Genomic DNA, 12954 nt, shown 5'->3' with positions numbered 1-12954 from the left:
TATTCAACAAAATGTACAAAATAAAGAGAATCTTAGAACCAAATAATAATTAAATTTTATTATCTATCCGCTTTTTTAAGTGTTTAAATTTTATGTCTGTCATCCTGTATTAAAAACAGAGTATGTATATTGTATATCTATATTATTTTATAATTTTAAAGTTTTTTGTATTGTACATCTTCGTATATTAAATTTTTTATCACTGCATGTATTGCGCCTTTGGAAACTTCGTGTGTCAAAAGCGTATTATCCCCCCCCCCTTTCCTCCCCCTCTCTCCTCAACTAATACCAAAACCGATGACTAGTATTAAAATGTCGTTTCTCGCGCTCGTACGCGGTAATACGCAATTTTGGAAGGGTGACCCAACTTTCAGATCTCAGAATTCGCGCTTTGAGGAAAATTTATCTTATATTATAGCGAATTAATTAAATAATCTTGCAAGCATCGCTTTTATCTTATACATTAAAATAATAAATCAAACAGCTAAAACTGAGATATGAAATTTGCGTCACCTTTCCAACATTACGCATGCCCGCGTGCGACCGTGAGAAATGGTACTTTCTGGTACTCCATCCAAAAACGATGGCTAATAGTTTTTCATGGTCGTAGTTTTTGCTATTTGACTTTTCAATAGTATTACAATATGATAAAAGCGACACTTGCAAGCTTATTTAAGTCGCTAAGAGATAATGATAAATGTTTCTGAAATCGCGAAAACGGGGATCAGAAATGTGCGTCATGCTTTCAACACTACGTATGACCGCGTACGACCGCGAGAAACGGTATTTTATTACTAGTCATCATACCAAAACCATCTTTAAAACACCATCTCCCCAACCTATATGCAGAATAGATACGGACTAGTATGTCCAATATCAGTTTATGGAATATTAGCGGCTACGCACGTAGAGGCCTCTAGGAGTACTTGAGGAGGGGGAATTTAATTGGAAAAAATCCAGTTTTAATTTTGGTTAAAAATATCATTTTTTTAAAATTGCAGGGGGGGATTTTTTTCTTGGGGTGATTACTCTTGGGAGGGTGGTGGTACCCTCCCCCAAAATAGTTATGAACCTACCCAGGACCTATGAGAAGCTACACTGTAAAGAAGAACCTGATCGGTTTAACAGTTAGCAAGATTCTTGGTACAAAAATACAGACAAACAAACATCATGTTACTTTATAATAAGGATGACCTAATGGATTGTAACATATATGTAATGCTTTAATAGTATAAAATATTATCATACAAACAATTGTTAAGAATGGTGATTCCTGTAACAAGTATAATAACAACAGAACCGATAAAGTTCTCAATTTAACTTTGAATGGGTTCTGTGTTTTTTTAGGCTTTTGTATTTTTAATTTTCCGAATATCTATTCTTGACACTGATTAAATTATTTAGGCAGAAAAATGTTTAAAAAACAAGTTCCCGCGTATTAAAATACATTAAAGTTATGAAAATATTTTGAGAAAAATTGCTCGTTATTGCGCAAAACATAAAATATTTCCTTATAAGCATTCAGTTTTATGAAATACATAATTGAAAATGAAATACTGAATAAATCTTACTGCTTTTTTAATAGCTAAGCTATTCTATAATTATTAGATCTTTTCATGAAAATACCCACTTTCGAATTTCAATCTTCTGCTAACCTAAAAAGTTACTTTAGGGGCCTAGAAATATATGTACAAAATTTCAGCTCTCTATCTCTACTGGCGACCTAGCGCCAGGCATGTAAAATATCAACAGATAACGGTAGCACGGCGGTTTTAACAATATCTCAGTAATGTGCAGGTTTTCAGCTCTTCTGCATATTTCAATTTAAACACATAAGGCCAAAGATATTATATCCAAAAAATCTTTTGTCAAAGTCTACTCTAGACCTAGCGCCAGTCAGTTTTCTAAAATCATGCATTTTATACCTGTGAAAAATGAAATCGCCAGCGCTAGGTGCAGAGTAGACTTTGACAAAAGATTTTTGGGATATCATATCTTAGGCCTTATGTGTTTAAGTTGAAATATGCAGAACACCTAAATTCACCTTCCAAGCCATTCTCTAAGCATTTTAATTTTTTTTTAGAAATAACGGGATTTCAAAACTGCCTTTTGAAAAGGCCTAAAAAATATCTTTTTTTGTCCCTTTTTTCACTGTATATAGTTACAACTTATTAAGATATTATTCTCAGTTAAAAAAAAATTGGCGCTTCCAGCACCAAAACCGGCAAAAACAGGCAGTTAAACTTCTGAACCCCTACTTAACCCCCTGACAGACCCCCCCTCTATCTCGGCTTCTGTTACAGATAGAGACGTAAAACTTTTTTCTGGTTGTTCATGTGTATTTTTAGAGAATTGCTTTTTCTAGTCATAGCGGTCAGACCGCTCCTTATCCGCTTTTTAGCGTCCAGTCGCTAAATATTAAAACAGCTGTAGAGCGGCCAATTTTAAAGCTAAGAAAACCAAATTTTATGACAAATTATTATTTTTTATGATAAAAAAATACCTTTTTTGACCATCGCCGAAAAACGACAAATAACGGAAACCGCCAATTTTGGCGGTAAAACGGCCAATTTTAAAGCTAAGAAAACCAAATTTTATGACAAACTATTATTTTTTATAATAAAAAATTACCTTTTCTGATCATTGCCGAAAAACAACAATTAACGGAAACCGCCAATTTTGGCGGTAAGACAGCGGTTGATGGCGCTAAATAATATTTTTATCTGTTTATAGTTACAACTTATCAAGATATTATTCTCAGTTAAAAAAAAAATTGGCGCTTCCATCACCAAAACCGGCAAAAACAGGCAGTTAAACTTCTGTATCCCTACATAACCCCATAACAGACCCCCCTCTATCTCGGCTCCTGTTACAGATAGAGACGTAAAACTTTTTTCTGTTGGTTCATGTGTATTTTAAGAGAAAATTACTTTTTCTAGTCATAGCGGTCAGACTGCTCCTTGTCCGCTTTTTAGCAGCCAGCTGCTAACTATTAAAAAAGCTGTAGAGCGGCCAATTTTAAAGCTAGGAAAACCAAATTTTATGACGAGCAATTATTTTTCATAACAAAAAAAACGACAAATAACGGAAACCGCCAATTTCGGCGGTAAAACGGCGGTAGGCGGCGCTAGTTTTAATCACAATAAAGACTACATACAAAAATTGGCTGGTCTAGAGCTGTTTTAGAATTCCGCTACTGGCAGCTTAAAAATGGCAAAACTACAGGTAGGAAATAAAAAATCAGTTAAAAATCGGTCAAGGAGTGGCCAAACGGTTATGGCCTTACTATTCACGGAAGTTTATTATTACTCAAGAATTAATATATATTTTTTTAAAAATTTAATTGATTTGAAGCTTTCATGGACTGCCGCCACTGGCTGCGGTCAGCTGGAAACAACAGCTGATTTTTAAAAAAATTTAATATGTCATGTAGGCATGTAAGATAAGCTTAATTTTACAATTTTAAGTCTATGAGTAAAAAAATAAATACACTGGAGCCATTCAAAGTTATTTGCTGGATCATACCTGAACACCTAATTTTCATCTTATTTTTTACTAAGGTTGATTAAATATTACAAAAGTAATTACAAGAGAGTTGTCCTTACTTCTGATCTTAGAGCTTTGTCTTTATGGATGTTGTCATCCTATTTTTTGTCTGTATTTAATCACTTATTAATGTTGTCATCATTGTCATATTATTTGATAAAAATATCAATGCTTTACAAATAAAATTTATAGAGAAGATCATCTTGATGTTTTTAATAATTAGATTTGTATATTTTGATATTGTTGTTAACCCTTTGTAGACAAATTGATAATATTTCTAAATGTTATTTTTTTTAAATTGTCTGCGTCTGGCATCTGACTAAAATAAAAATCTATTACATTAGTTTAAACAATTAACTGTCTTGACCCTTTCCAGACCTTAATCAGCCAATTTTTGTATGTAGTCTTTTATTGTGATCATAAACAGCTAAAAATATTAATTGGCGCCGCCAACCGCCATTTTACTGCCGAAATTGGCGGTTTCCGTTACTTGTCGTTTTTTGGCGATGGTCAGAAAAAGCATTTTTTTTGTTATGAAAAATAATTGCTCGTCATAAAATTTGATTTCCTAGCTTTAAAATTGGCCGCTCTACAGCTTTTTTAATATTTAGCGGCTGGCTGCTAAAATGCGGATAAGGAGCAGTCAGACCGCTATGACTAACAAAAGTAAATTTCTCTAAAAATACACATGAACCAACAGAAAAAAGTTTTACGTCTCTATCTGTAACAGGAGCCGAGATAGAGGGGGGGTCTGATATGGGGTTAAGTAGGGATACAGAAGTTTAACTGCCTGTTTTTGCCGGTTTGGGTGCTGGAAGCGCCAATTTTTTTAAACTGAGAATAATATCTTAATAAGTTGTAACTATAAACAGATAAAAATATTATTTAGTGCCGCCAACCGCCGTTTTACCGCCAAAATTGGCAGTTTCCGTTATTTGTCGTTTTTCGGCAATGGTCAAAAAAGGTATTTTTTATTTAAAAAAATAATAGTTTGTCATAAAATTTGGGTTTCTTAGCTTTAAAATTGGCCGTTAAAAAATAATAGTTTGTCATAAAATTTGGTTTTCTTAGCTTTAAAATTGGCCGTTTTACCGCCAAAATTCAAAATTGGCGGTTTCCGTTATTTGTTGTTTTTCGGTGATGGTCAAAAAAGGTATTTTTTTATTATAAAAAATAATAGTTTGTCATAAAATTTGGTTTTCTTAGCTTTCAAATTGGCCGCTCTACAGCTGTTTTAATATTTAGCGACTGGACGCTAAAAAGCGGATAAGGAGCGGTCTGACCGCTATGACTAGAAAATGCAATTCTCTAAAAATACACATGAACAACCAGAAAAAAGTTTTACATCTCTATCTGTAACAGGAGCCGAGATAGAGGGGGGGTCTGTCAGGGGGTTAAGTAGGGGTTCAGAAGTTTAACTGCCTGTTTTTGCCGGTTTTGGTGCTGGAAGCGCCAATTTTTTTTTAACTGAGAATAATATCTTAATAAGTTGTAACTATATACAGTGAAAAAAGGGACAAAAAAAGATATTTTTTAGGCCTTTTCAAAAGGCAGTTTTGAAATCCCGTTATTTCTAAAAAAAAATTAAAATGCTTAGAGAATGGCTTGGAAGGTGAATTTAGGTGTTCTGCATATTTCAACTTAAACACATCAGGCCTAAGATATGATATCCCAAAAATCTTTTGTCAAAGTCTACTCTACACCTAGCGCTGGCGATTTCATTTTTCACAGGTATAAAATGCATGATTTTAGAAAACTGACTGGCGCTAGGTCTAGAGTAGACTTTGACAAAAGATTTTTTGGATAAAATATCTTTGGCCTTATGTGTTTAAATTGAAATATGCAGAAGAGCTGAAAACCTGCACATTACTGAGATATTGTTAAAACCGCCGTGCTACCGTTATCTGTTGATATTTTACATGCCTGGCGCTAGGTCGCCAGTAGAGACAGAGAGCTGAAATTTTGTACATATATTTCTAGGCCCCTAAAGTAACTTTTTAGGTTAGCAGAAGATTGAAATTCGAAAAAGGGTATTTTCATGAAAAGATCTAATAATTATAGTCGGTCCATCTGTCCGTAAATCCGTCTGTAATGGTTAGCTTTTTTAGTGGAACTAAACTTTGCATGGGGATTCCTGTAGTAGATAGGTACAATTTAGAAAACGTAGTATAATCGTTACCAGAATGACCGTACTCCCATTTTAAACCAATCACCTCCCCGACGACGTGAGAGTGCACCTCATTTAAAACATGGTAAATTTTAACTTTCTTGTCATAAATTTTTGTTTATAAAATATTATCCTAATAATCTGATTTTTTTTGTAACAGTGATCCTAGGACAACAATGTTTGAAGCAAGGCAACTCGATAGTTAAGTCAAAAATAAGTATTCAGAAACCTGTATTTGATAATTTAAATAATTTTGCAACAAGTTTTTATACTTAAATTTATATTCTGCCTTTAAGATTTGACATTTTATATACAATTTTGTCCATATATTTAAATTGTTTTCAATTTATTAAGTTTTCTTGTTAATTTGTACTACCGATTGCTTTTGGATCTTCTCTTTAATGGGTGTTGTCATCCTAGTTTTATTTATATCTCCATAGTTATTTATCGCATTAGATTTCAGACCACTTTCCGCGGATATTAAAATGAAAAATTATAAGATTAAAACCAGTTTTGTTAGCATCAAGGGTCTGAAAGCCCGTTCTAGCTGAGAACCGATTCTAATCTAGCGGATATTAATCGGTTTCGAAGCCAATACTGGAAAAAAATGTATATTTAATTATCTTCTGATCCAAAGCATATAGAATAGAAAATTGATTGTCTGAAATTAAAGATCTCGGAATTTCCCGAATTATTTTTGTCTGACTATAATAATTATATTAAAGTAAAAGAATGTCTGTCTAACTGCGTGTAGCTTAGGATCACACTAACCGCCGCGCTGAACCGATATAGTTCTCCTTTACAGAGCAGCTTATTGTTGGCCCAGGGAAAGATTTGAAACTTTTTGGGAGATGGGGAAAACTTCCCCTCCCAATATAAATCAACCCTGTAAAAAAATACACCCTAAAATTCCGTTTTTTCTTTCTTTTTCGAAATAAATTGAAACTAAAAAATAAAGCTTAGTCCTATGATATAATAAGTAGACAGTAAGGCTTTTAAAAGAGAAGCTTCTCTATAATTAGGGTCGGTCCTTACGTCCGTCCGTCCGTCACGATTAGCTCTTTTCGTTAATTTAAACGGGTTAGAATTTTCCTATCGATTTCAAACTTTGCATTATGATTACTGTAACAGTTAGGTACGACTTAGAAAGCGCAGCAGCTCTATAATCGTTACCACAATTTCCGTACGTCCGTTTTAAGCATGTTGATTTTTACCTTTTTTTAATAGCAAATTTTTATGTGATTATGATTCGAATGGTCTGGTTTTTAGAATACTGATTCCTATTACAACAAGGTACAAGCATCTATAAGCTAAGCATCTTTATGATCAAGTCTTAAAAATGTATGTATTGTATGTCCTCTAACAGTATCATTTATTTAGGCAGTTTTGCAACACATTTACTTAAAATTTTGTTTAGATTTATGCATCAATATTCTGCCTACTCAGTTCTGACACTCTCCAAGTGTTAATTTTAATTTGTCCTCCCATTACAGAGCTTAGCTTTTATGGATGTTGTCATCCTTGTTTTTTTCTGAAGCTAAAGAACAAATTTATGTACTAAAAGTCAAAATTTATTGAGGGAATGATTTATACATAAATACATATACACTTTTTCATAAAAAAAAAAAAATCCAGATTGTTTTACAGTTTTCCCAGATTTTTAAAAGTTACGCTCCCACATTTTTTTATTCAACATGTTTTCATCATTTTAATTAATGATTACTTTTTCAGATCTCGACCACAACGTAAAAGCTTAATAACATTTAGAACAAAATTTTGGTAAAATTATTTCTAGATTTTTTAGAATGAAAAAATCTATAAAAAAAAACAATATTCTATTGATATATATACAATTTTTAAAAGTTTGTACCGACTTTTAATAGAAGTCTTTAATTTTAAATAAATGATTTATATCTTATAAGAGGTTTTTTAAAAGCAAAAAAAAAATCTATTTACAACAAGAAATTTTGTAATTAATGAAATAAAAAAATATGAAAGCCAGAATTTTGGTTCTCTATAAAATCATGAAAAAAAATCATATTAATTCTAAAAGTGAACTGAAAAGATTAAAAGAGCTTGGAGACCTCCAAAAAACGTGTCTTAACTTTTGTGATAAAAATGGCTAGTCGGTGTTTTTAGTAAGTAGTAGATGTAAAATGATCCATAAAATTTAAATATGCAATCGGATTTTTGTAGACCTCTTATTTTTGAAGTAATTTAAATTTATTTTATATAAAGTTGGTTTTTAGGTACTAAAACGCAACAAAAAAAAAAGAATAAAATTGCCATTGTGAACAAAAATAGTAAGACCTTTAATTTGACACCATACTTTTTGAATTCTGTTATGTAATTATTGAAAAAATCTATTTTGTTGAACCCCATTGAATCAAAAATTTGAACTTTGGGAGCTCGTCACGAATGGGTTAACAAAAAATCACAATAGTTAGGACACCTTCTTTAAAAATATTAAATGCTATTAATATTTCATCAAATGCATTGAATCAGTCTAAGAAAGTTAAATAAAACTTGAAATAATGAACGTGGAAAATCCTTTAAAAATTCATTTGGTTAAAACCTCTAATAAGATATACGTAAAAAGTATGTTAAAATAATTTGGTATAAATAAATAAAAATTAAAGCTAGAAAGTTTTTTTTATATAATGACAATGATTGTTTTTTTTCTTCAAAATAAATACAGTGTGATTTTTTAATAGAAAAAAAATATTTATTGGTTTGATACTCTTACTTTTTTTACAGCCATTTTGCGACAATTCTTATTAAAAAGATCAACAAATAGCTCATTTTTTTCATCTTTGATGGGTTTATAATTTGCTAAAGTAAAATTAGACAAATCAAAAAATATTTTTGATCTAAGTAAAAAAACACTCTGTATAATAATTATATAAATAAATTAATGATAACTAATACTGCTGACAAAACTGAGTGTTGACTTGCATTGATTTAATTTATAATAAGAAAGATAATAAGTTTTTTTTTCATGCAGAGTGGGCCATAAAAATCTACATTATCTTTTTTTTGTTAGACAACCTATAACACTCAAAAATGAAACCAATGAAATGTGCTTTTTCAAATGTTTTTATACTTTTATACAAGATACAAGATTTGATCCTTTAGTTAAATGCAGGATGTCCAAAATTTTTGGAAAATGCACATTTTTATGGCTCACCCTGAATAGATCAAGAAAAATATAGCCTCATCACTTAAAATGTCTTTTTTTGAGAGTTTAATGAACAGTTAAAAAGTATTGGGATGGACATATAGTAGAACTGGGCAAAGATTTTTTAATTCATATGAAGCTGGATTTTCATCAACTTTTTTTTGGCCCATACTGTTCTACTCTTACCTGCCCAACAAGGACCTAAATTCATAAATAGTTTTTTTTCTAAAAATCACTTCTTTTAGGTAATAAACTTCCTAATTATTTTCTAATTAAACATTGAGATTTTAAAATAAAGTTAAAGCTAATTAGGTGATGGGTTTATAAGTTTTTTTGGCATATAATAAGTAATAAATTGATTGTTTTTTTTAGTAATAAAAAATTACAGAAAATTTCAAATATCTCCAATAAAAAGTTGTTAAAAGAAAATAATACATATAAAGTATAAAAGCTTTCTGATTTTTATTTTCCTTTGTAAACTGTTTTTAAAATATTACATTTTATTGTTTGTAATAAAATAATATGGAAATAAAAAAGGTAAATAATCTTTTTGTTTTTGGTAACTTTCTGGTGGTAACTTTGTCACATAGCTTTTAATTCAAAAGTATCATTTTGTCTAAACAACTTTAAATTTTGATAAAAAATAATATTTTTTCTTTTCAAATTATCATGACTATAACTAAATCACATATTTTTCAGAATTTATAACTAAATATCAAGGACCAGAAAAAATCTGCCTATTAAAGAAAAAATACTCAAAAAAGTAATTATTTTTAAAAATTTGCTCATAAATAAAATCAATGAAAATATTAGTTTGGCTTCATTTAGTTTTTTTTAATAAAGTATTTAAAAACATATGGAATGTTAAAATGATTTTATAATAATTTTATGATTTTAATATAATGGATACAAACAAACAAAAAAATATTGAAACTGTATTTATCTTTTTTTAACTAAGCCCAATTGTCTCCAGAAAAGTTACATAAATTTTAAATTAAGGTTAAATTTAAAAAAGGTAAAAATTCATTTGATTAAAAAATAAATTTCAGAGTTGAAATATTTTCAAGTTAACAAAATACAAAAATTTTTAAAAAGTAAAAAACAAACAAATGCAGTTTAAATATTTTACAGTCGTTTCAAGTTTTCATTTCACCATATTCTTAAAACAAATGTGATTTTTATAACATAAACACTTTTATTAAACTAAAATGTTTCATACGAGTCAATAGGACTATTGTCAGATATATTAGTGTAGTACATGAATGGATTACAGTGTTTTGGAAGAGCTAATGTGTTATGAGCTTTTAAGCATCTTGGGTTTTACTAACTCTTTTAAGACTACTTGATTTTAATTGTTCTTTTATAAATAACCATATAGTAAATTCTTTATTTCTTAACAACCGAATTTCCAAAAGTTCATTAGCTGTACCAAAACAAAGCAATCCATGCATGCATCTAACTATAAGTACTAAGCAGATATTTATATTCTGTAATTTTTGGCATTAAAATCTGTGACTTCTTAAAGCTTTACTTAGAGCTTTAATGATAGGGTGATGTCTATTCATGCTTTATTTTCAAACTTTAAAGCAATAATTTTATATTAAAATTAGTTAACATCAATAATAGTAATTTTGTATGTCACATATGAGGTGTCTTCTTTATGTATATTAAATGATTTCAGATGAGGTTATATCACTAAGTGCAACACTTGTTCTTGTTAAGTACTTCAGTACAATTATTTCACTCATATTCATAATGTTGTACACGACAGCTGTTGTCACGTCAATTTCGCGCCAAATTTTTTTGGCGCCATCTGACCAAATTTCCTTTTCGCGCCTATTTTGCACACTAGGTTTTCTCTTTTTTCACTGGATGACACTTTGTGGCTTTGTTGACAGTCGGGGTCATCATTAAAATGTCAACAACTTTTACGCGCCTTTCTTTATACTTTAAACTGCCATTTTGTGACGTCACCAATGGACTCTAACGCCATTGGCTCCGTCACTGGCCACTCACTACTGCATATAGTAGTCCGATGTCCCGCCACCGTTCGCGCCTATCCCCCCGCCCCCACCACCACTGCCCGGCGTGGAGGGGGCGCCCACAGAGCCGCCCCCTCCACCCCCCACCCCGTCAGATTCTTTTTCGAACCGCTTCGCCTCCTCCTGCATGCTCTCCTTGATCTTTAAGATGGCTTCGCTCTCATTCTAAACAAAATGTTTAAGTTCCGGGGTATTAGTTTTACATAAAGTAGAACTACCAGCGGCTTTGAGCAAGTATGACTTTAATTAAAGGGAAATTCCTTAGGCAAGGACATCCAAGGAGGATGGGGGGTAATACACCCCCCACCTGCCCATTTAAAAAATGTAGATAGAGGGGGGGGGGGTGAATTACCCACATCATATAATTGGTAAACCACCCCCTCATCTCTAAATAAAAGCTTAGACGTCTTTGGTGTTAGGTCAAATGATTCACTGTCATTTTAGATTCGCCCAAAGCTTTTGATAGTGATACTTCTTAGCTATAGAGGAATGAAAAGGGGTTATTTTTGGAAAGGCTCGAAATAGGAAACTACTTTATAATTTGAGCGCAGCAAGAACGAACTTATGCAGACTTTACACATTTATCTAATATGATTAAGCAAAGTAGGAAGGGGGGGCTAAAAAACTCTTTTATTTTAGGATTTTATGTTAAGATGAAAAATCATGGAAAGACAATGGACCAGAAATTGATAAGAATCCCTAATGATGAAAATTATTAGTTGATATGTTTGGGCTCCAGAGTCTTAAACCAACCAATCCCAATAAGAAAAAAAAAGTTTTTGAGCCAACCAATAAGATAACGTGAATACCAATATATAGGTAGCCCCTCTCTCAGAATTTAAATTTTAAAAAAAACTTTCAGGAAAAATATCTTCTATTGTTGGGTTGGGGTCTTGCTCCGCCCAAATTACGCGGGAAGCTTCCCTGTGACAAAAAAAAAGAATTGAATGCATGCATACCCCTTTGGAAGAGTTGGGGAGATACTTGAGCATTCTGGCATAGACCTCAAGGTTCTAGGTAAATAGGTACAATTAAGTGGCTGTGTTTAGTGCCCTAGCAAAATGGGGATAGATGTCACAGCTTTTGGCCTACCTATTATATTGACGTCATCGTAGAGGGGAACAGAAAGGGGAAAGAAACACGCTAGAAAAGAGATGGGGAAAAGGGTATTTCCCGACGTCAATAGAATAGGTAGGCCAAAAGCAGTGATATCTATCCCCATTTTGCTAAAACAATTAAAATTAACCATGTGTGTTGTCTGCCATGTTCTAATACTTTTTATTTAGAATAGTTATTTATCACATCGTATTTTAAACAGCTTTCCACGGATATATATTTATGTATGGCTTCGAAACGGACTAGTATCTCATGGATTAGAACCGGTTCTCAGCCAAATTACACACAATTTTCCAAAAATATTTATATAAAAATCATAAAACTAATAGCAACTTTGTTAGCCCGGGCCTTCAGAGGTTAAAAAAAACTGATATTAATCTTATATTTTTTCATTTTAATAACCGCGAAAAGCTGTCTACAATACGATGCGATAAATAACTATTCTATATTCACACCTGTGTTGAACTGAATCAAGACAAATTTAAGAAGACCTTTTAAGACTGACATATTAATTTTTTTCATTTTTGAGAAATTTAGGTTGAAAAATCTTATTTTTTCCAACAAGCTGACTATTGTTGATATGATATGAATTAACAATGTTATACTAAAGCAAGCAATCTTAGCATAGAAGTCCAATGGTAAAATGTATACTGGCCTATCATTGGTCATTTGTATTGTATTAGACACTTTAAGCTGCTTACCAACCTTTCAAACTTTGAAAAACCTCATATTATCCACCTCAAAATTAAAAAAAAACTCGATGACCCCCTAATATCTTTGAAACCCTTCATTTATCCCCCTAAAAAAAAGCTTAGACGTCCTTGTTTCTCACGAGCTTGATATCAGTGTTAGTCCTGTTTGGCCTCTTAATTTTATCTTGATTCAGTTTCAAGACGGATGTGTGA

General features: G+C 31.6%; 1 protein-coding gene across 2 annotated transcripts in view; it reads right to left on the bottom strand.

Moving 5' to 3' along the window:
- Nucleotides 1-7262: 7262 nt before the first annotated feature.
- LOC145305855 (uncharacterized) overlaps nt 7263-12954 on the bottom strand; it is a 42071-nt gene continuing 36379 nt past the window's right edge. Inside the window, exons 11-12 of one of the 2 annotated variants that reach the window (XM_080147681.1) lie at nt 11893-11946; nt 7263-11098 (exon numbers count right to left, since the gene is read on the bottom strand). In XM_080147681.1, coding sequence (XP_080003807.1) covers nt 10907-11098; nt 11893-11946 — 246 coding nt within the window. In that variant the 3' untranslated portion in view covers nt 7263-10906. The remainder of the gene's footprint in view (nt 11099-11892; nt 11947-12954) is intronic. The other variant, XM_080147682.1, reaches the window with a different exon arrangement.

Source organism: Acartia tonsa, chromosome 14 (assembly GCF_053477335.1).
Source record: "Acartia tonsa isolate MP-2025a chromosome 14, ASM5347733v1, whole genome shotgun sequence".
Lineage (NCBI taxonomy): Eukaryota > Metazoa > Arthropoda > Copepoda > Calanoida > Acartiidae > Acartia > Acartia tonsa.
Note: the sequence above shows the minus strand (reverse complement) of the source record. Positions and strands in the feature narration are given on the sequence as shown.